Genomic DNA, 24,825 nt, shown 5'->3' on the forward strand with positions numbered 1-24,825 from the left:
TTCTGTTTAACCCCTGCAGCTCAGTTTTAATGGAGTTAAACGAGAATGTCCTTAATTACTCAGCTTTACCTTAACTCCACTAACAGAATTTTAGTCAGTCTTCAGTTAGTTAGAAATGGAATTGTTTGATTTGCGTTGTTCTCGTCATGGTAATGACGGCATACAGTTTTCTTAGTGTTCATGTTTCTCATCTGCATGTTTGACGTATGAACATATGACTGTATGTTGTTAAGAGAACTTAAGATAAATAAGCCTTGAACAGAAACATCTTATAAGAACTTGTCTTTTGTATTACCAATTTTTCTCTTTATTTTTGAGTAAATTGTTTTGCTTTGAAATTTTTACTAAAAGCTTTAAAAACGAAGGACACTTGAACGATGGAATTATTTGCATGCATATGTGTCCAAAAGTCACACTCACTGCCTGGACCCCACGAGAAAATATATTTTATATATATATTTTATGAATGGAGACTTCCCTGCAGCATAGAGGTGCCCCGGATTCCCACAGGGCACCATGGGAGATGGAGTTCAGCTTCACGGCCCTGCTGGGTGCCATGGGTGACGCTGCAGGGAGAGACAGGGATTTTTGTTTCCCATATATCCCAGAAGTACTCCCTAGTCACGGGAACGGAAGAACAGAAGTACTTCCGGGCTGAAGAAAAATGTAATTCTCCATCTGACCCGGAAGTGCTAATTAATCACATGGCCAGAAGGACAGGAGCACTTCCGGGTCAAGAACTATATAAAAGGACTATGGGAGATCCAGCAAGCAAGCTGGAGTTGGGAGGGAGTGTGGCAGAGTTGCTGGGAAGAAAGGAGGAATATTATTGTATTATTGATTTGTTTATTGTGGTGGTGGAGGTGCTTGAAAAGCACATTATACCAAGAAGAAAAGAAATCAAAATATCCTGGTGCTTTTACTTTTTATATATTATATAGTGGCAAGCAGCTGGGGGCGGTACCCAGCTGGGATGCCTGGAAGGACCGGAGGAGGGATTACGCCTCCTCCAGACCATGAGGGGGCAACCGCCCTGGTGGCTATGGGGACCACGGGAAAGGAGCTTTGAAACTCAACCCTTTAGGAGCCCTGGCTCTCAGCACTTCCGCCACACCCAGAGGTGCTGGGGGTGGAAAGACGACGAGAGACACCTGGAGTGCTTTTGGGTGCACAGCCGGCACTTCCGCCACACCAGGGAGTGCCGGCGGTCACTCATTGGGAGGCACCTGGAGCACATCCTGGTGGATTTAAAAGGGGCCGCCTCCCTCCATTGGATGGCTGGAGTCAGGAGGAAGAAAGATGGAGCTTGGGAGGAGAGGAGTGGAGGCGGACCTGAAGACAGAGAGAGGCATTGAGAGAGGCCTGGACTTTGGGGGGGGGGGTGAAAGTGGGTTGTGTGCTGTCTTCACTGCAAATATGTACAATAAACGTGTGTTGGTGCTTGAACCATCGGCTGTTCCCCCACTATATTATATATATATATAAAATATAATATAATATATATAAAGCCTACAAGTGCAATGATTTTGTGCAACGATATTATGTGACTTTTTAGTCACGCTTTAAATCGGGCTTATTTTAAAACATACATATATACTGTATGTTTGGTTATCATTCGGGCGGCACAGTGGTAGTGCTGCTGCCTCGTAGTTAGGAAACCTGGGTTCGCTTCTCGGGTCATCCCTGCGTGGAGTTTGCATGTTCTCCCAGTGTTTGCGTGGGTTTCCTCCCACAGTCCAAAGACATGCAGGTTAGGTGCATTGGCGATCCTAAATTGTCTCTAGTGTATGTGTGTGTGTGTCCTGCGGTGGGCTGGCGCCCTGCCCCGGGTTTGTTTCCTGCCTTGCACCCTGTGTTGGCTTCAGCAGACCCCCCGTGACCCTGTAGTTAGGATACAGCGGGTTGGATGATTGATGGATGGATGGATGATATCATTCTTTTCAGAATTTATCCAACTTTAATGTGATGTTGTTAGATTTTCATATTCTTATTCTGTTTTTAAATTCTAAACTAAAAAATATTAAGAACTCATGTCCTGCAAGACGAGACTTTGTGCCAAGAGATTTAACCACGCCTGAGGCCAGAAATAAACAGACAAAAGAGTAGGACAGCTGCTGTACAGGCTTTTAAATGTTTGAGGTGCCGCGCGAGATGCAGATCAGCCAGTAGCTGATCGAGTAAAGAGGAGGTTAAAAAAAAAAACATTTGTTTCCCACTGTACCACCGTTTAAGAGGGGGTTTTGGTGGAGCGACCATGTCTACTTGGGGTGTGTTCAGCCCCCCTCTTTACAATGCGCGCAGCAGAGACACTAAGTGGCTGGCACGTAGCACAGGCCGGAGGGAGGGTTGGTGAGCAAAGCGAGCAGGGGGAACCCCCCTAGTTTGGTTATATTTCGCTATGTCTGAAGGATTTGGATTTTTCGCTATCGTATTGTTAATTGGTTCCTGTGGTTTGGCGTTTAGGCAACTCCTCTGTGCTTCTTTTATGCTCTTTTAAGCATTTCTTTATATTTTGACATTTCTGTTAATAAATCTTTCATTTTTAAAAATTTGTCCCCTTTTAGTACAAGCTGAAAGGTTACAGTCATCCCTCCTCTTGTGGGGCTTTTCTTATATGTGTGACATTTATAGCGGTTTTGTGCCTATTCCCCATTTTAGGCCATGATCCATGTAAAACGAGCAAGAAGTATTTGGAAAGAGGAGGCTCTGCTGGACAGACTAGTGAAGACCTTGGTCTGCTTGAATAGAAGCCTTTGTTTTGGAGGAACCTCCAAATAAATGACAGACAGGAGTTGTCCAAGGCACCATCCTATCAGAATTCTATTAAATAATAAAACTGGAAACAGCTTGTAGAGAAATGGAGACAGCCGGAGATAGAGGGGTAGCATGAAAATCTAACGAGGCAGAACAATGGAGATGCTGCCCCCTTTCTGCCTTAACCTTCATCCCACCAGAATACTCCAGAAAAATCAAAAACGTTTCTTAGAAGTGCTAAACATACTGTAATAAATTAGCCTGTTCCAAGCATACTGCCTGCTGCCTAAATAATCAAAATCGCTACAAACCTGCAGCAATAAAAACAAATTGAGGCCCAACCTGCACCGCTTCTTATTAATTCTACCAATAAAAGAATGGCTGGCAAAAGTATGTGTGGGTGTTTTTCTTTTCTTTTTTGTCTCTTGACTTTTCGGCAACTTTAAAGGATATGTAATTAGAAAGATGCCATGTGTTTTAAATTTAACATTAAAGGCATGTTTTTGCCTAATTGTGCTGTTTATGAGGTGGTACTTTACAAAGGCAGGGGGTGCACGTTTTTCTGGTACAACATTTTCATTCTAATTAAAAGAGTTTGCTACCAACCTTACCAAAATAAGATCTGAACGCAGGACAGCAGCTCATCTTAATAATCTGCTCAAGACAGCAAGCAAAGGGAACAGTTTGCATTTATTAAAAAAAAAACCCCACAAAAAAAGCCACACACACACACACACACACACACACACAACCCCTCTTTTTTAATTTAAGGCTTGCTTGTTGAGCCATACTTTTTGATGGCAGTAAAGTCGAGTGCGACGCCACAACCTGCAGCAATTAGTCCCTTCTTGGAGAAAATCAGCTCACTTGCTTTGTGTACGGTTATGACGCGAGGGTCTGAAAACACAAGACAGTCTCAAACATGCCCACTAGAGGGGGACATATCATAAACCACGGCTAGATGGAAAACACAATCTTAATAAAGTAAAAAGATTTATTCTACAAAACTGCTGTATAAGGAAAGAAAATTAGAATAATCTAGATGAGAACAGACCATTCAGTCCAACATTACTTGCCAGTTCTATCCACTTAACTCAATATTAAAATCGAGTTGAGTTTTGAAGGTCCCTAAAGTCCTTCTGTCCACCACACTACCTGGTTATTTATTCTAGGTTTAAGGTTTCTTTATTTAGTCATGTTTACACAAGAAAACATGAAATTTGCCTTCTTAGTTGCATCTAATAACAGACAGAATGAAATAAAACAGATAGAATAGAAATAAGAAAGGTTAAGGTAAGGCAGTTAGATAATACATATTTAAACCAAAAAAAAAAGTTACAGGATATATATCAAAACCTTAATTATTATCTCCGATATTTCTTATTGAAAAGTCATATGGCACTAGAAAGAAAGGAGAAGCTAATAAGGTAGACAAGCAAAAAACAGGTGGAGGTACATGCGGCCCAGACCTAACCCCTGCAGAAGAGTTGGCTCTCCAGCAAAATGCCCGTCGCCCTGTTTCTGAGGGCATTCCAGGGTAAAGCTCCACCTCAGAACCAGTGGCAGGATGCAGTGGTCACTTCATTTCAGGTATAGGATGGTCATTGCATATATTTGTCCTCAATGTGTACCATATGTATGTTCCATATAGCCCTCTTTTTTGTTGGGTCAGTTGCAGGGAATGTCATATCCCTTGAACCTGTGTCTGACCAACGAGATATTGATGGAGGTCAAATATTTGATGAAGACACTGTGTCTGATTATTCATCGGGAGGAGAGGTACATTTTCCAAATAATGTTTGATCAAACTCCACTCGGATCAGTCCCATTTGCCCCAATCACATTTGGAAATCCTGGGTAATGAGAATGTTAGGCTGATTGTGAGATTCTTCATGGAACTGTGGGTGTTTTTGCCTGTGTGCTGCCTACGTGCAATGGCATGAAACGCCTCTTTTATTGTCTGCACACGCAGGTGTCCAGGAAACACAATGAAAACCCGAAGGAAATATTTCAGAGCCAAACAGACTTTACGGACTGCCTGGCAAACTGCACTTTGTTTGATTTTCCGCATCGGCTACAGTATATAAAAAAGTGCCGCTTGCAAAAAACCTCAAAGCAATGCATACTGTCTGTGTGGTTGTGAGAGCCCGTCTTCGCTGAGTTTGACTTCGAATATAAGGTGCTAATAAATCTTTGAGGTACAATATTGCCCCTCGGCTAAAGTGGTATCTTTCAAAAAGAATTTCCTCCGGGAGCAATAAGCCGATCGTGCAAAACCCTCACTATATGAAATTCTCTTCTTATAATTTGCGCACCGATATCAATTGGTTGCTCATTCATGAACAGTGAAGCCATGACTGAATGAATTCCATGCACGGACACTGATTGAGTGTGTGAGCTAATCCTTGTTTACATCGAACAAACTGCTCCGAGCAGGTTTGAGGATTTGGATGTGTTGCTATGACAACACATCCAGCAACAGTTTCGAAAAACCGACAGATCCAGGATCAGGCCAAATTGTCAAAAATTACATCCGGCTACACGAGTAATCCACGTATGAAAAATACCCCCCAGTTTTTGCGTTTACAAAAAAACAAAAAAAAAAACAAACAAAAAACTGTTAAACCTTTTTCTGCATATGACAAGTGTAACACCCAGATCCCTGGTTACCAGCTCCAACTCCTGGATTTGCACCTTATAGAGTGGAAAAACACAGAAATATTAAAGACGTTTTGCAGCATGAGGTCATTTCATCCACTAGATGGCAGCAGAATACTGTCCAGAGTTATTCAGGCTTAATACTGTAAAGCAGTGCATTACATGTTACCCTGAGTACCACTCAGTAATAACCATACTTCTATGACATTTACCTTGAGCATGAGTAAGATTTGAAATTGCAGGGAGATAAAATGGAAACATGGACTATACTCTGAATAAAACCCAAAAGACGCCAGAGATAACAAAATGGAGGTATGCACAATGCAAACAGCAGCACAATATTTATCATGGGGTGAACTGACAGTAAATTTTGTAAGAATGTGTCTAAGGGACACCTGAAGGGCTCTGGAAAGGTAAAGCACTACCAACCTTGGGGAAATTTGGGTGGATAGTGAGGCTAATGACCTCTCTCTTTTCACCCACAGCTCAGGCTACAGACAATGCTTAACTATCTCCGAACTAAGCCCCCAAAGCAAGACAGACAGACAGGAGGCTGTCTTTTGACCCAGACAATTCAACGAGGCAGAGCACTGTGGATTTTGTTTAGAGGCTTAAGAAGAATAACACCATAGCCTAGCCCAGCCTTACTTTGTGCATGAGCACCACATTTTTGCCCAATTTGTTTCCTTTGATTAAGCTGGGATCTCCATGCTGGTGCCCCAAGCATCCTTTTGGCATTTGTCCCAGTCTGTGCCATCCACATTAGATGCCAGTTATATTAGCTCTTACATCTTTAAAATACATTCCTGCTTCCGTCTAGCCAGTATTTCTTTTAGACTCCTGGCCTGGAATAAATATTATAAATATTATATACACACACCAGAAGGAAAATGATTTGGCCAAAAGTCCTTTAGTGGCTTCTCCATTGCAGCTGTGCTTATTTGGCACCGTCAAGAAGGCAAATGAGGTCAGCCCTGTGATCACCGGGGCTATAATGGCTGAAGAAAGGAAAAAAAGAAGAAGAAGAAGAAGAGGAGGAAGAAAAAACACCACCTGCCCAATTAGGTCCTGCCCCGAGAAGAGACGACGATCCAAGAATCGCACGACTCAGAACACAGCTTTATCAACTTAAGCCTTTTAAACAGTTTCTTTCATTAGCTACTTGAAGACTGATCCAGAAAACTTTGGAATCTGCCTGAGCATTAAAACACAGCAAAGTAAAGCAAGTTTATTTATATAGTACATCCTATACAATTAGGCAAGTGCTTTACATGATAAGGATAAAATACTATAAACAAAATAAAATACAAGCAAACAATGGTTAGAGAGAAAGTAAAATAACCAAAATTTAAAACAATATGCAAAATGAAAAAAATAAAATGACGCAACAGCATTTCAGTTCAGTAACAGTCCAAAGCAGTACATAATCAGTCAAATGCACAAAAAAAAAATATGATTTTTTTTTGAAAGCTTCTACTGTTGGGGCATCTTGAATATATTTTGGCAGATTATTCCATTTGTGTCTTGCATAATGGCGAAGAGTCATTCCATCCAGTTTAGATCTCTCTGGGTACAACCAGCCGTCCGGCCCCTAAGGATCTAAGAGTTCTATTTGGTCTATAAATTTAATGTATTCTGGGGCTTAAGCTGTTTAGTAACTTGCATACTAAAACCAGTATCTTAAAAATCAATCCTATAGCTGACTGGAAGCCAATGTAGTGATCTTAGTACTGGAGTAATATGTTGACTTTTCTTAATTTTGGTAAGCATTCCAGCAGTGGCATTCTGAAGCAATTTTTTTAATACAGTAATCCCTCCTCCATCGCGGGGGTTGCGTTCCAGAGGCACCCGCGAAATAAGAAAATCCGCGAAGTAGAAACCATATGTTTATATGGTTATTTTTATATTGTCATGCTTGGGTCACAGATTTGCGCAGAAACACAGGAGGTTGTAGAGAGACAGGAGCTTTATTCAAACACTGCAAACAAACATTTGTCTCTTTTTCAAAAGTTTAAACTGTGCTCCATAATAAGACAGATGACAGTTCCATCTCACAATTAAAAGAATGCAAACATATCTTCCTCTTCAAAGGAGTGCGCGTCAGAGAGAGAGAGAGAGAGGAAAGCAAACAAATCAATAGGGCTGTTTTGCTTTTAAGTATGCGAAGCACCGCGGCACAAAGCTGTTGAAGGCGGCAGCTCACACCCCCTCCGTCAGGAGCAGGGAGGGAGAGAGAGAGAGAGAGAGATAGAGAGAGAGAAAAACAAGCAGTCAAAAATCAATACGTGCCCTTCGAGCTTTTAAGTATGCGAAGCACCGTGCAGCATGTCGTTTCAGGAATCAGCTGCACAGAAGGTAGCAACGTGAAGATAATCTTTCAGCATTTTTAGACGAGCGTCCGTATCGTCTAGGTGTGCGAACAGCCCCCCTGCTCAATCCCCCTACATCAGGATCAGAGAAAGTCAGCGCAAGAGAGAGAGAGAGAGAGAGAGAGAGAAAAGTAAGTTGGGTAGCTTCTCAGCCATCTGCCAATAGCGTCCCTTGTATGAAATGAAGTGGGCAAACCAACTGAGGAAGCATGTACCAGAAATTAAAAGACCCATTGTCCGCAGAAATCCGCGAACCAGCAAAAAATCCACAATATATATTTAAATATGCTTACATATAAAATCCACGATAGAGTGAAGCCGCGAAAGGCGAAGCGCGATATAGCGAGGGATTACTGTAGTCTTTTTGTGCAGGCCTGAGAAAAAAAGCATTGAAATCTACTCTGCTGAAAATAAAGGTCTGGGTAAGTTTCTCCAAATCTCTTTTTGACATCAAACCTCCGATTTTAAAAATGCTTTTCAGATGATAAAAATGCAGATTTAAATTACTATTTTAATATGATTAATGAAACTAAGATCTACATTCCCTTTTATTTTCATCAAGTCTCCATTTTTTTATCCTAACACAAAGTAGGGATTCCCAGACGTTACCCATTCCCGGGAATGAAACTGCTGGAATTCCCGGGTGAACGGGAACAACCAAGCTCGCATATATAGCGTGTAAAAGTGTAAAAATTGATCAAGAAATAACAGAGTTATAGTTGAAAATAATTAAGGTGGCGCCATTGCTGCAGCTTGCACTTCATTAGACAACAGCTTTGAACAGCAACTTGAAATTGCAATGCGTCAGTCTGTTGCATCCGCATTATCTGTGCCAAGAAACTTGCCATCACAGAATGATGACAAGAAACTGGATGCATCAGTAAAAGCTGGAACGGCGGTGTTTCAGAGCAACGGCAAGCGCGGGTGTTGTTTAGAACAAGTGTATCAGTATCTGATGACTGTGCCGCCTACTTCAGTGGAGGCAGAGCGTGTTTTCTCAGCGGCAGGCGTACTCTGCACGAAGGTGCGCTCTCGCCTGGACGTCTGCACGCTCGACACGTTGTGCTTTCTACGCTCTTATTACCGCAACTAGATACATGTGCTTACAGTGGTGTGAAAAACTATTTGCCCCCTTCCTGATTTCTTATTCTTTTGCATGTTTGTCACACAAAATGTTTCTGATCATCAAACACATTTAACCATTAGTCAAATATAACACAAGTAAACACAAAATGCAGTTTTTAAATGATGGTTTTTATTATTTAGGGAGAAAAAAAATCCAAACCTACATGGCCCTGTGTGAAAAAGTAATTGCCCCCTTGTTAAAAAATAACCTAACTGTGGTGTATCACACCTGAGTTCAATTTCCGTAGCCACCCCCAGGCCTGATTACTGCCACACCTGTTTCAATCAAGAAATCACTTAAATAGGAGCTGCCTGACACAGAGAAGTAGACCAAAAGCACCTCAAAAGCTAGACATCATGCCAAGATCCAAAGAAATTCAGGAACAAATGAGAACAGCAGTAATTGAGATCTATCAGTCTGGTAAAGGTTATAAAGCCATTTCTAAAGCTTTGGGACTCCAGCGAACCACAGTGAGAGCCATTATCCACAAATGGCAAAAACATGGAACAGTGGTGAACCTTCCCAGGAGTGGCCGGCCGACCAAAATTACCCCAAGAGCGCAGAGACGACTCATCCGAGAGGGCACAAAAGACCCCAGGACAACGTCTAAAGAACTGCAGGCCTCACTTGCCTCAATTAAGGTCAGTGTTCACGACTCCACCATAAGAAAGAGACTGGGCAAAAACGGCCTGCATGGCAGATTTCCAAGACGCAAACCACTGTTAAGCAAAAAGAACATTAGGGCTCGTCTCAATTTTGCTAAGAAACATCTCAATGATTGCCAAGACTTTTGGGAAAATACCTTGTGGACTGATGAGACAAAAGTTGAACTTTTTGGAAGGCAAATGTCCCGTTACATCTGGCGTAAAAGGAACACAGCATTTCAGAAAAAGAACATCATACCAACAGTAAAATATGGTGGTGGTAGTGTGATGGTCTGGGGTTGTTTTGCTGCTTCAGGACCTGGAAGGCTTGCTGTGATAGATGGAACCATGAATTCTACTGTCTACCAAAAAATCCTGAAGGAGAATGTCCGGCCATCTGTTCGTCAACTCAAGCTGAAGCGATCTTGGGTGCTGCAACAGGACAATGACCCAAAACACACCAGCAAATCCACCTCTGAATGGCTGAAGAAAAACAAAATGAAGACTTTGGAGTGGCCTAGTCAAAGTCCTGACCTGAATCCAATTGAGATGCTATGGCATGACCTTAAAAAGGCGGTTCATGCTAGAAAACCCTCAAATAAAGCTGAATTACAACAATTTTGCAAAGATGAGTGGGCCAAAATTCCTCCAGAGCGCTGTAAAAGACTCATTGCAAGTTATCGCAAACGCTTGATTGCAGTTATTGCTGCTAAGGGTGGCCCAACCAGTTATTAGGTTCAGGGGGCAATTACTTTTTCACACAGGGCCATGTAGGTTTGGATTTTTTTTTCTCCCTAAATAATAAAAACCACCATTTACAAACTGCATTTTGTGTTTACTTGTGTTATATTTGACTAATGGTTAAATGTGTTTGATGATCAGAAACATTTTGTGTGACAAACATGCAAAAGAATAAGAAATCAGGAAGGGGGCAAATAGTTTTTCACACCACTGTATATGACAGCACGAACTACTTGTGGTTAAGGTTAGTCTTTTATTGGTGTCAACATATTGCAGTAGTTTTATTAAAAAGTAAGTGTCGCTCGCTCTAAAACTGTTCACATGTGAGATGCCCGTGCATTGTGTCATTCCGGGAGCCTGGGATTCCGCAATTCCCAGGAATGGATAAACCGGTCCGGGAATGGATTCCCTAACACAAAGTCTTAAATAATCCGCTTCATCTTATATTTCAGAATGTCTTTCACCTTACACTCCAAATCGTAACCTTAGATCTTCAAATGAGGGTCTGTTTATTATTCCAAGAGCTAAACTTAAAAGATGTGGTGAGGCGGCCTTCTGCTGTTATGCACCTAAACTCTGGAATAGCTGACCAATAGGAATTCACCAGGCTGATACGGTGGAGCACTTTAAAAAAAAAAACTGCTAAAAAAAAAACAAAAAAAAAAAAACTCATTACTTTAACATGGCTTTCTCAGAGCTTCATTTTAGTTTAATCCTGATGCTCCGTATATTTAATTAATTATCATTATAATTCATGGTGGCTCCGAAATCCGTACTAACCCCTACATTCTCTTCTGTTCTTTTATCTGTTTTTTTTGTGGTGCTGATCTTCACCCCCATCACCTGATCAGAGCCCCGTGATATTCCTACATTGATGGACTAAAGTCCAGAAGTCCACATGACCGTCATCATCAAGTTCTTCCATATGAACCCTGAATACAATGAGGACTGATTGAGGTCATTGATGTTAGGTAGAATGCCTAGACGGGGCTGGGTGGTCTTGTGGCCTGGAACCCTTGCAGATTTTATTTATTTTTTTGCCTTTTCTGTCCTCCCTGGCCATCGGACCTTACTTTTATTCTATGTTAATTAGTGTTCACTAATTTTATTTTCTTATTTTGTCTTTTTTCTCTTTCTTCATCAAGTAAAGCACTTTGAGCTCCATCATTTGCATGAAAATGTTCTGTAGAAATAAATGTTGTTGTAGTACAGGCTGTTTAGCTCAACACACCTTGACCATCCCTTTTCATCTCATGTGTCCCAATAAACTCAAGACGGGACGAGAGGTGCCAATTTCAGTTATGTTACTGGGAATCTCTCTTTCTATGCATCAACAGTTTCCCATGCAAACTTGTACACAAAAATGTCTGTGTGAATTTTGTTACGTACCAGCTTCCAACGGCACTTAACATGTCTGTTATCTGCCTTTTGCGATCCTGCCGTAAGTAAGGACTTCTATCACGAATCCTCTTAAGCTTTTTTATTTGCTAAACCGTGACATTTCAAACCCTCTTTCTTCATTAGTCATTCCACACAATGCAGTCCTTAATAGCATGTTTTTTGACTTATCTTCAGCACTGTTCTGCTCTTCTCTGGATCTCCGACTTACCGAGGAACAGATGCCAGACGCTGAAGCTTGGTAAATGTATCCTCTCGAAGACTGGCCATGGTATTATAAAATGAGACAAGACCAGGAGATGAATGTGAGACAAAATTTGTGCCAATTTTGTTATTGAGGGCTCAAAACTATTTTTTAGTCAGAGCTAAAACTAAACCAAAAAATAAAAGTCAGAGAGAATGAAACTATTTGATAATTGTGATTTGTGAGCCTAAATATGTTTAGCATACGTACATGCAGCTGAAGCAAGAAGAATTCTTTCAGGCTGGACCATAACAGAATAAAACAGATATACTTTTCACAGACAGTCAAAAGAATGTGCTATGTTGAGGTCTTCAAAGAGCACCGTCCATATACAGCATATCCAAAGAGCTCAGCTCCATACCTGGTATTAGTATGGAAGATTATCTGTGCCAAAATTAAATGCAATCTACCGTGTAAACTACATAGAAATGTAATACACATACAAGTGGGACAGTTAATTTTGTTTCAGTTAAAATCATATCAACCAATTTGCTTTTCACTATGGCACACAATTTTTGTGTCCATTTAAAATGCAATACAATATTTTAAATCATGTTCACAGATCACGTCACAGTTAAAATCAAAGCAGACATTTGCATGTTGTTCAGTGGCAACTCCGAGTGCAGTGCATTTTGATGCAAGACCACGTTTACAATGTGTTAAAACTTTAGGTAATCAAATGACCAATCAGTATCAAAAAGGTGGGGCAAGGGGCGTGAACAGTTGCGGAAAGAGGCGTTCCCATCACGAGTGTGTAATACTAGGAAAGAAGGCTAACAAGAGGGAGGGGATAGGCAGGGGATGCACCATCTCACTGAATAGATGGAAGCTGGTGAGCTAAATGACAACTTCATCGTTTTGCGTGTTGAAAGAATAAATACTGTAAATAAATATCTGGCTATTAGGGCGTGAATAAAAAGCTATGAAGAAACCAAGATCGGAAACGCTAACAAATATGTTCAGTATTTAGTTAAAATTGCTAAACACCCACGCCTAATTTAACGTGTGTATATACACACACCAGTGACATGCGGCGAGGTTCATGGCTGGTGACTCCTTCAGAGTCAGATTTACAAATATATGAACCTAAAAGAGTCGCTTACTGACTATTCAATTGGCACATTGACTACTGGTTATGTTTCATAAACTCATCAGCATTCTTTACACACACATTGGTAAGGCGCATATTTGGCTAAGAAAGAACGATTCATAGCGGCAAGAGAGCGCATTTGCTTCTCACCCTCCATGTGTTCTAAATTTGCCATTGCAATCCCACAATTCCTACTCATTCAATACAAATGAAAGTATAGAGTGGTGTACAAAAAAAAAAAAAAAAAAAAAAAAAGATTTAAATTTTGACCTTAATTGAAATATTTAGTTGTTCTTAAAAGCTTATAATTCTGATGCTTCAATCAATTTTAATGCAGACTGTTCAAAAAGGATAAGAAGAACAACAAAAGAATATTTTATTTAAGGTCAAAATTTAGTTGTCCCTTAGTTAGCAGCAAACATTTTAGCTCCGTTATTTATTACTTCCTGTTTTTGACTGTAAGTCCAGTTTTGAGAAATTTTTAAGTTTCCATATTGGCAGTCAGTCGGAACAAAAAACTAAAAAGAAACAGACCGCTGCAGTGCACTTGACTTTCTGATATCAGCAACTTATTGGCGCCCAGAGCCTCTGCACAGAAGAACAGCAGCAACGAGCACCTGTTGGGCTCACATGCGCCCCCTTCAGGTCGGCACGGTATTGTCTGCCTCACCTTGTGCCTTTTCACTGTGGTTTTGTGTCTGATCAGCAAGACTGAATATGTCACACACATTCTTTAAAGATATTAGCCAGACTGTGGAAAGTCAGGGTGTATAATATACAGTTAGGTCCATAAATATTTGGACAGAGACCACTTTTTTCTAATTTTGGTTCTGTACATTACCACAATGAATTTGAAATGAAACAACTCCGATGCAGTTGAAGTGCAGACTTTCAGCTTTAATTCAGGGGGGTGAACAAAACGATTGCATAAAAATGTGAGGCAACTAAAGCATTTTTTGAACACAATCCCTTCATTTCAGGGGCTCAAAAGTAATTGGACAATTGACTCAAAGGCTATTTCATGGGCAAGTCCGTCGTTATGTCATTATCAATTAAGCAAATAAAAGGCCTGGAGTTTATTTGAGGTGTGGTGCTTGCATGTGGAAGATTCTGCTGTGAACAGACAACATGCGGTCAAAGGAGCTCTCCATGCAGGTGAAAGAAGCCATCCTTAAGCTGCGAAAACAGAAAAAAACCCATCTGAGAAATTGGTACAATATTACGAGTGGCAAAAATCTACAGTTTGGTACATCCTGAGAAAGAAAGCAAGCACTGGTGAACTGAGCAACGTAAAAAGACCTGGACGTCCACGGAAGACATGGTGAAGAGAAACCCCTTCACAACAGCCAACCACGTGAACAACACTCTCCAGGGGGTAGGCGTATCGATATCCAAGTCTACCACAAACAGAAGACTGCATGAAAGTAAATCCAGAGGGTGCACTGCAAGGTGCAAGCTGCTCATAAGCCTCAAGAATAGAAAGGCTTGATTGGACTTTGCTAAAGAACATCCAAAAAAGCCAGCACAGTTCTGGAAAAACATTCTTTGGACAGATGAAACCAAGATCAACCTCTACCAGAATGATGGCAAGAAAAAAAAGTATGGAGAAGGCATGGAACAGCTCATTATCCAAAGCATAGCACATCATCTGTAAAACACGGTGGAGGGAGGCAGTGTGATGGCTTGGGCGTGCATGGCTGCCAGTGGCACTGGGACACTCGTGTTTACTGATGATGTGACACAGGACAGAAGCAGACAAATTGAATTCTGAGGTGTTCAGAGACATACTGTCTGCTCAAATCCAGCTAAATACAGCATTCAAATAGATTCATGATACAGATGGACAATGACACAAAACATACAGCCAAAGCAACCCAGGAGTTTATTAAACCAAAGAAGTGGAAAATTCTTGAATGGCCAAATCAGTCACCTGATCTTAACCCAACTGAGCAGGCATTTCACTTGTTGAAGACTAAACTTCAGACAGAAAGGCCCACGAACAAACAGCAACTGAAAGCCGCTGCAGTAAAGGCCTGGCAGAGCATTAAAAAGGAGGAAACCCATCATCTGGTGATGTCCAGGAGTTCAAGACTTCAGGCTGTCATTGCCGGAAAAGGGTTTTCAACCAAGTATTAGAAATGAACATTTGATTTCCAGTTATTTCATTTGTCCAATTACTTTTGAGCCCCTGAAATGAAGGGATTGTGTTCAAAAAATGCTTTAGTTGCTTCCCATTTTTATGCAATCATTTTGTTCACCCAACTGAATTAAAGCTGAAAGTCTGCACTTCAACTGCATCTGAGTTGTTTCATTTAAAATTCATTGTGGTAACGTACAGAACCAAAATGAGAAAAAAGTGGTCTCTGTCCAAATATTTATGGACCTAACTGTACGTGTCTGCAAACCTTATATTGACGACATACAGAGAGACAGCAACAGGCACGCGCCAATCGCATGTATCAACCCCGTCAGTGTGTGAGGGAGAGCACAGTCTGAGGGAAGGTGAGGGTGATCGTTGCTGCACCTTACATTTCTCCTCTGTATTAGAACAGGAAATGTGCCATTTCGACTATAAAAATGATTGGAATCAAACAGGAAACACATTTATAGCATGGACCAGTAGAAAATGTTTTTTTATGTTATCATTATTAGTTTTTTTTTACTTTTCATGATGACAGCCTCACCTGCCTCCCATGACCACACATCCCTGATATACACATATACATACATATATACACACACACACACATTATATATATATATATATATATATATATATATATATATATATACATACATACATATACATATACACACACACATGGTCTAACTGCAGTTGTCAACAAAAAATAACTTGGACAAAGTGTCTGAATAATATAAAGATCAATTGGGGATCAATAAAGTACATTCTAAGGGAAATTTGCTTGCGGCAAGCAATATAAAACACGGAATTTTGTTTTGCATGCAGGGACCAAAACTGTACATACACACACACACACACATATATATATGTATAAAAACATGATAATGTGCAGACGCAAACGACTTCACAGAGTGGTAAAGACTGCTGAGAAGATCACCAGGACCCCACTGCCCTCTCTGCACAGCATCTACAACTGCAGAGTCTGCAGGAGAACTGCCTCCATCCTCAGGGACCCCACACACCCCCAACACGAACTGTTCACACTTCTACCCTCAGGCAGGAGGTACAGAAATATGAAATGCAGGACTTCCAGGCTAAAGAACTCTCTTTCCCAAGGCCATTAGACTCCTAAATAACTGACTGGAGTTTATAACCGTGGCTCACCTCATTCTATCTACATGACACAACTGTAACTGTATTTGAATTGTCCATCACACACCTACCTGCACATTACACTTTATATTTCTATTCTGTTTTTATACTTTATGCTGCCTCTGTTACTTATTATCTATGTTCATCTTTATACGTTGGTTTTGTCATTTGGTGTGGACAGCAAAGAAAGAATTTCATTGTACAGGGAAACATGTTTCCTAACTGTGCACATGACAAACTTTGAACTTGAACACATTGTTCACTTGACAATATATCTATTGTAAGTGGCTATGATGAACCACGTAGCCATTATGTTGGACAACACAGCCATTAGCTAAGCAAAAGAGCAACAAAGACCGAAAGTTCTTTTTATTTTCTTACAAGAACACACTGAATGAATGAATTAAAGTGATACGCACAGTGTAATTCAAATGTAATTGGATCATAGAATACAACTTACCACAAGCCTTTTTACATTCACTTTCACTAATGTTTAAGCTCTCAATGTAGTGGATTCCCTCAAAATTGCTGTGACTTGATAAACAGATTGGCATCAGCAGTGATAGGATGACAGCAAACAACACGTAGGCCATGATTCTGATGAGTCGCGGACCAGCTAGTACACAGTCAGATGACGTCCTTCAGTTTCCCCCATCTGTAATGAGAAAGCAACACTTACATTAACATTTACAGGCTTAGCAGATGCCTTTCTACAAAGCAACTCACATAAGAGGTCAACATAATTGAGTAAACATCAGTCGGGGGGGACTGTTGGGAAACAAATGTGATAGGACAAGGGCACAAAATTGGGCACCACAAGTGAAGAGCTCAGAACAAAATGCCAACAAGTTACAATTCCTTAGATATAAAAACCTCTCAAAGCCAAAATCAGTTAGATGATCATTTACCAAACAACAGAGTCTTCAATCTGTGATGGCCAGTGAGATTTTCTACAATGTTGTGTGCTGGGCTGGGAGTATCACTTAAAGAGAAGCCCACTGAATCAACAACTAAACTAAAAGGGCAGGCTCAGTTATGAGACGCAGGAGCAAGGGCGAAAATTAAAACAAAACTATGTGCCATTATGAACAATGATATCTATTTATCATCTTAAACACAATGAGGGAGTCTGAATATCAAATGGAGGTGGGCAGCTCATTCTTCATGTGAAGAGAGTCTTGAATGAGACTTGATGGCATGCAGTGGTGTCATCACAGGACACCGTTCATCAGCAGACCTGAGAGGGTGAGGAGGAGTATGGTGCCATACCACCTGCTCTTCAGAAGAGGTCATCCACCTGAAGCTAAGCATGTTTGGGCCTGGCCAGTACTTGGAAGGGAAACCATCTAGGAAAAACTTGGGTTGCTGCTGGAAAAGTTGTCTGTAAGGCCAGCAGGGGGAGCTTACCCTGTGGTCTGAACGTGGATCCCAATGCCCCAGTGAAATGAAAGGGACACTGTGCTGTAAATATGGCTCCGTCCTTTGGATGAGATGTTAAAAATAAATAAATAAATCCTCAGTGCAGTGTGGTGTTGAGGTGTCGCCCGTTGCACGGCTGCGCTCGGTTCCAAATTTGGGATCCTGAGGTGGTTTGTCACGTGGTTGGTGTGGCAACGCAGTGTATCAGTGCACCCCCCCCCCCCTCCTTATCTATATACAGACAGTGGCAATATTCCAGACATAATGGTATACAAGCATGGATGGCCTTTTCAAAAATCACTAAAGGATAGAAAGACCTTTACCTTAGTTTAATGTTGCATTTAACCACAGGTTGGTCAATTTGAAGGAGCTGTCCAAAGAAACTGAAGATTAAGGATGTAAGGTGAGTGATTCAAGAGCAAGATCACATTCAAAATCTCCGGGCATCCCAACGTCACAACGACGACAAGGTGCTGGGGGCAAAAAGGGACATGGGGGCATCTGCCACCGTCACCCGGATAAGTGACAGAAAATGATTGGATGTTTGTTTGAGGAGTTAAAGTACCGCGGTCACTGTTTTGTTCATTTAAACATACAATTTGAATGCATGAAAACAGTGTGATTATTCTAAAATCTGTTTTAAACTTGCCCACAAATTACTTGTATTTGAGAATTTAGCAAGTACCTTTTCTTGACACAAGGCCAGCTGATAACCTCTTAAGTTTTCTGGCTCTTCTTTATGGTATGTCTTGAAACCAAAATGAGTCCAAACCACAGATGTTCCATTCACTGTTCACATTTTACCATTAAAAATTATTATTCTTACTTGGCTGACTGACACCATTATCCACGGAGATGGGCAATAATTAAAATTGGTTACATTTCTTAACAAAAAAAAAATGCTAGTAAGTCAGATTTGTCACAATTAAGGGACAGTTGACTGTGAAAAGCCAACAACCATCTACTGCCACAGGATTATTTGTGAAGAATAATACACATTCTAACTCCACATACACAAAAGAAAAAAAATACTGGGAGCACAATTCAAAACACTGGACACTGGATTTACAAAGCTAAAGCACTAATCACTGTGCCACCCTAAAAACGGAATATTAAAATGCTCACTTTCAAAATAATAATTCTTTGCATTTATATTGCGCTTTTCTTACTACTCAAAGCGCTCAGCAATTGCAGGTTAAGGGCCTTACTCAAGGGCCCAACAGATCAGAGTCCCTATTGGCATTTATGGGATTCGAACTGGCAACCTTCTGATTGCCAATGCAGATCCCTAGCCTCAAAATACAACACTGAGACCAAATCTGGCCTTAATCGAAAATAAATAAATAAATAAAACTACCTTCTCTGACTTCTCCTATTTGCAATTTTACAAAGCCCGGCTCAAAAAGATCCAGAAAAGGCAAGGACTGCACAAATGACAAACCAAAGAAAACGGCACTTGCTACACACACATCTGCTTATTTGCTGTTGATTTCCTGTTGCAGTAAGCTTGGCGCATCTGTTTTGACAAGTCTTTGAATTTCATTATTAAAGCTAATTGTTCACAATCACCCCTGACATGAGGGAACAGTGCCACCCTGCAGAAATAATGTGAACTACACTAGATGTGTGTGTGTGTGTGTGTGTGTTTATACACTGCCTGGCCAAAAAAAAAAAAACTCACCACCAAAAAAAAAAGGTGACACACTCTAATATTTTGTTGGACCACCTTTAGCTTTGATTACGGCACGCATTCGCTGTGGCATTGTTTCAATAAGCTTCTGCAATGTCACAAGATTTAGTTCCATCCAGTGTTGCATTAATTTTTCACCAAGATCTTGCATTGATGATGGTAGAGTCTGACCAATGCGCAAAGCCTTCTCCAGAACATCCCAAAGAATCTCAATGGGGTTAAGGACTGGACTCTGTGGTGGCCAATCCATGACCTTCTTGCATTGCTCCAGAGTCCAATCTTTATGCTCCCTAGCAAATTGAAGCCTTTTTTTTCCGGTTTGCCTCACTGATTAGTGGTTTTCTTACGGCTACACAGCTGTTCGGTCCCAATCCCTTGAGTTCCCTTCACATTGTGCGTGTGGAAATGCTCTTACTTTCACTATTAAACATAGACCTGAGTTCTACTGTTGTTTTTCTTCGATTTGATTTCACCGATCATGATCATTCAGGATTTTTTTCCGGCCACATTTCTTCCTCGAAGACGATGGGTCCCCACTATCCTTCCAGTTTTTAATAATGCGTTGGACAGTTCTTAACCCAATTTTAGTAGTTTCTGCAATCTCCTTGGATGTTTTCTCTGCTTGATGCATGCCAATGATTTGACCCTTCTCAAACAGACTAACATCTTTTCCACGACCACGAGATGTGTCTTTCGACATGGTTGTTTAAGAAATGAGAAGCAACTCATTGCACCAGTTGGGGTTAAATAACTTGTTGCCAGCTGAAAGATAATCGCCCATGCAGTAATTATCCAATAGGAGGCTCGTACCTATTTGCTTAGTTAAATCCAGGTGGCGACTTTTTTTTTGGCCAGGCAGTGTATATTCACCTGCCATCAAAGACGGTAAGAACTTGATTCATTCCTTCATGCATTCCTTAAAGAACCGTACATTCAAAGAAGCTGAATAAAGAGTAAAAAGAAATAAAGAGCTGGTCATCATAAATAAACACACACCATTAAGAAACAAAATAGATAAATAACGCCGGCAAGAAGAGAGAAAGCGAGATTAGGAGCACATTGCCACACCCACCACAGGACAAATCAACTCAGGATCCCAGATTAGGACTTGAGTGCAGCCATGCAACGGGTGACACCTCAGCAGCACACCAGTTCAGATGGAATGGAATCCGTGTGACTTTTTGTATGGTGGCTGGAGTGCCAATTCTGCCACCAACCCTCAGGTTTTCCCTGCAGGTTGGGCCGGCAAGAAAATCATGCCAAATTAAGTAGATGCTGTTCGCAAAATGTACAGTGGATTTGGAAGGTATTGAAACCCCTTCACTCTCTGCACACTATATTGTGTTGCAGATTTCATTTTAAAAGGGATAAAGTTACCATTTTTGCCTATCAATCTACACTCAATAACCCATAATGACAAAGTGAAGACATAAGGTTTGCGCATTTATTAAAAATCAAAAATTGCAATCCCTCACTCGTAGAAGTGTTCAGACCCTTCATTGAGTTACTTTGTAGAAGCCCCTTTGGAAGCCTTCTTGTTAAGTCTCTACCAGCTTTGCAAGCCTGGATTTGGGCAGTTAATCCAATTCTTCCTGGCAGATCCTCTCAAGGTCCATTAGATTGGATGGAAGGCATCTGTAAACTTCCATCTTTAGGTGTCTCCACACAGGTTTTATGAGGTTTAAGTCTGGGCTTTGGTTGGGTCACTCAAGGACAGTCAGACTTGTCCCAAAGCCACTACACCAGGGGTGGCGAACTCCAGGCCTGGAATGCTGCAGTGGCTACAGGTTTTCATTCTAACCCTTTTCCTAATCAGTGACCAGTTTTCACTGCTAATTAACTTTTTCCCCCATCACTTTAATAGCCCTGTTAGAAGAGTTCAGCCCTCTGAATTGATTCCTTTCTTCATTAAACGACAGCCAAGCAGAAATGAGATGTGAAACCAGCTAAACTGGGGCTTCAAACTCCAACCAATTTCACTCCAATCTCTTTCTTAATGAGAAGCCAATTCTTGCTGTTAATTAAACTCGTTATTTAATTCCATGGCTTGTTGCTGCTCTCATTCTGCCACAGCAGACATTTCGAAAACTGTTGTTTTTCTGTTCTTTTTAAGAGCACCGTCAAAATGTTTTGGTGACCTGAGAGATCAACCTTACCAAGACCACCACCTCTCTTTAATTTCAGATATTGTGTAATGGGCACAGGGGAGCTGGTCATGTGGTGGCTTGTTTTGTGTCTCATTATTATTAAAGAAAAAGAAACAACTATGGGGCCTGAGTCAAGTTAATTAAAAGAAGTAATCAGCAGCAAAAACTGGTCACTAATTAAGAAGACGGTAAGAATGAAAACCTGCAGCCACTGCGGCACTCGAGGCCTGGAGTTTGCCACCCCTGCACTACACTGTCGTTTTGGCTGTATGCTTCAGGTCATTGTCATGCCGACAGTTGCTGCATTCTGAGATGGCATATACTTTGGAGCCGGTTTCCTTCAAGGTACTTTCTGTATTTGGCTGCATTCATTCTTCCCTCAGTTCTGAAGAGTCTCCCTGTCACTGCACCCCATAGTATGATGCTGCTGCCACCATATTTCACTGTAAGGTTGGTTTTAGGCAGATGAAGAGCAGTGCCCGTTCTTCATCACACCTAGTACTTGCAGTTCTGCTATATAAAGAGACTTCAGATTTACTCTCATCAGACCAGAAAATCTTTTCCTCAGACTGTCATGTCCTGTAAATGATGCCTGGCAAACTCCAAATGTGCAGCATCACCACAGGGTTGGTATTAGGCTTGCGATGAGTGATGCCTAGTCTTTAGACACTGAGCTCAAGTTTTAGTCTCATCAGACCAGAGAATCTCTTTCCTAGTGTTCTTTGTTCTTCAAATGACATTTGGCAAACTCCTAGCAGGATTTGACAACTCAACCATAAAGGCCCGATTAATGGAATGCTGCCGAGGTATTTGTCATTTCAACAGGTTCTCCTATCTTGGCAAAAGGACTCCTGAAGCTCTTTTAGAGTGACAACTAGGTTCTGTGTCACTTCGCTGGCCAAGGCCCTTCTTGCCTGTTTACTCAGTTTGGTTGGATGGCCAAGTCTAGGAAAAATCCTGGTGGGTCAAAATGTCTGCCATTTCACAATTATTGAGGCAAATGCACTCCTGGGAACACTCAAAAAGTTTACAAAGAATTTCATCCCATTGCCTGGATCTGTGCCTCACCACAATTAGATTACGAGTGTTACTTGGACTTCATGGCTCGGTTTTTATCCTGATATGCAGCGTGAATTTTTGGACCTTCTACACATACTGTAGGTACATGGGTTGCCTTGCTTAATGATGTCCAATCAATTCAACCGGCCACAGGTGGACTCCAGCCAAGTTCTAGAAACATCTCAAGAAGAATTAAAATACAATACAATACAATACAGTTTATTTTTGTATAGCCCAAAATCACACAGGAAGTGCCGCAATGGGCTTTAACAGGCCCTGCCTCTTGACAGCCCCCCAGCCTTGACTCTCTAAGAAGACAAGGAAAAACTCCCAAAATAACCTAGTAGGGAAAAATGGAAGAAACCTTGGGAAAGGCAGTTCAAAGAGAGACCCCTTTCCAGGTAGATTGGGCGTGCAGTGGGTGTCAAAAGAAGGGGGTCAATACAATACAATACAGTACAGTACACAGAACAGAACAATTTCTCAATATAGTAAGAAATAAAAAATATAAATTTTAGAAGTACAGAGCAGAATTTAACAGTAGATGATATACAGTATCCCATAATAAGATTTGGATTTGTATAGAGTCCTGGAGACCTCATCCTTCAAGCTGCCTCCCCCATTTGGCCATTCCACAGCTGAAACAGTGCTGGGCCAGCCAATCCGATGAAAGGACCCCTCTCTCCCACGATTCCTGCAATCCTCCATCTGGGATGACTTTTCCTTAGGCAGGCAAAACAACTTGGCAGGTGGGCCATGGCACCAAGTGCCACATAAAAGTAAACAGGAGACATCTGAGCTCAGTTTGGTGTGACACAGCAAAGGGTCTGAATACCTGGATGACACCTTTCAGTCTTTGGTTTTGAAAACATTTTCAAATGCCTTTCTGAACACGTTGTCATTATGGGTTACTAGCCGTTGCTCATGGCTTCACCCACGTAATAGTGAAACAGGACAGTGAGGAGGGACCCGACCGGCTCCCCACTCCTGACATCATGTGTCCCCCTCACCTCGGCCCGCAACCTCTATCTCTGATTAGCATGAATATATTGCTCCTGCAAGGCGAACTATGATTCTTAGTGCAATGACAGAAGTCGCAAAATCATCTGGAATGTTCAAGCAAATTCTAGAAAAAACTCGATCTAAATCTGTTAATAGTTCTCTCGTGAAAAGCAGACAGACATACAGACAAACGTTGGATTTTATATATACAGTAGACCCCCGCAAAGTCGCGATTCAGGGTTCGTAGATTTTTCATTAGAACCTAACTATTAATTGTTAGCAGAAAGCACAAATATCCTCCGCATTTTTTTTTTGGCTCTTTTCGTGGTAATACTGTGCTATAGAGAGAACAGGAAGCAACTGCTGAGGGAAACGCGGGTTGGGATGGTGAAAGTAGCCAATCCGAGATCGTTATTCATTTCTCCTTGATGCTGATTGACTGCTGCCCTGTGACGCGACTCCAGTGGAGTGTCCTCGTGTTTTCCATTTTGTTGTTGTATTAATTTTGTTATTCTTAAACGCACAAGATGACGCCGAAACACTGGGCACCTTCTAAGGCTTCTGGCACTGAGCCTAAGCACCAGAAAAAGTTTAAAACACTCCAGGAGAAGGTTGAACTACTGGATTTTCTCCAGGAACTAAAAAGTTATGCTGCAGTAGCGCGTCACTATGGCATTAATGAAAGCACCGCACACTACATAAAGAACAACGAAGCAGCAAACTGAAGTACCGTATCTGTAAGTTTCTGTGATAGCGCCAAAAAGGTAACGATCGTAAGGAATAAAAATATCAATTTGGAATCTGTCTTGGCATTGTGGATCACCAACTGCAGGAAGAAGAACATCCCCTTGGACGGTAGCATCATCCGTGAGAAAGCATGGAAATTGTACCAGCAGTTTGCTACAGGAGACAATGTAGCAACTTCCCATCACAATGCTCCTGAAACCTATAAAGAAAAGCCAACACGAATCCCCACCAGAAGAAGACCCGTCCAAAGATACGACTCATCCTGAAGCATCTGAAGAAAAGGCGCCACCCGAGGAGTTCTACATCCTCTGCATCGTACTGCACAGCTACTTCATCATCATCATCAATATCATTCATCACTGGTGAGTACCCTTACATTTTACTGTATTTTAATTAAATGAAATTATTATGTATTTACTCTACTTATAACAAAGAAAACGCA

General features: G+C 41.2%; 1 protein-coding gene across 1 annotated transcript in view; it reads right to left on the reverse strand.

Annotated features, from left to right (window-relative positions):
• The window catches only part of LOC114647371 (location of vulva defective 1-like), a 131,633-nt gene that overhangs the window by 36,984 nt on the left and 69,824 nt on the right, over window positions 1–24,825 (reverse strand). Inside the window, exon 2 of the mRNA XM_051923478.1 lies at window positions 16,780–16,974. Coding sequence (XP_051779438.1) covers window positions 16,780–16,912 — 133 coding nt within the window. The 5' untranslated portion in view covers window positions 16,913–16,974. The remainder of the gene's footprint in view (window positions 1–16,779; window positions 16,975–24,825) is intronic.

Source organism: Erpetoichthys calabaricus, chromosome 2 (assembly GCF_900747795.2).
Source record: "Erpetoichthys calabaricus chromosome 2, fErpCal1.3, whole genome shotgun sequence".
NCBI classification, from domain to species: Eukaryota; Metazoa; Chordata; class Cladistia; order Polypteriformes; family Polypteridae; genus Erpetoichthys; species Erpetoichthys calabaricus.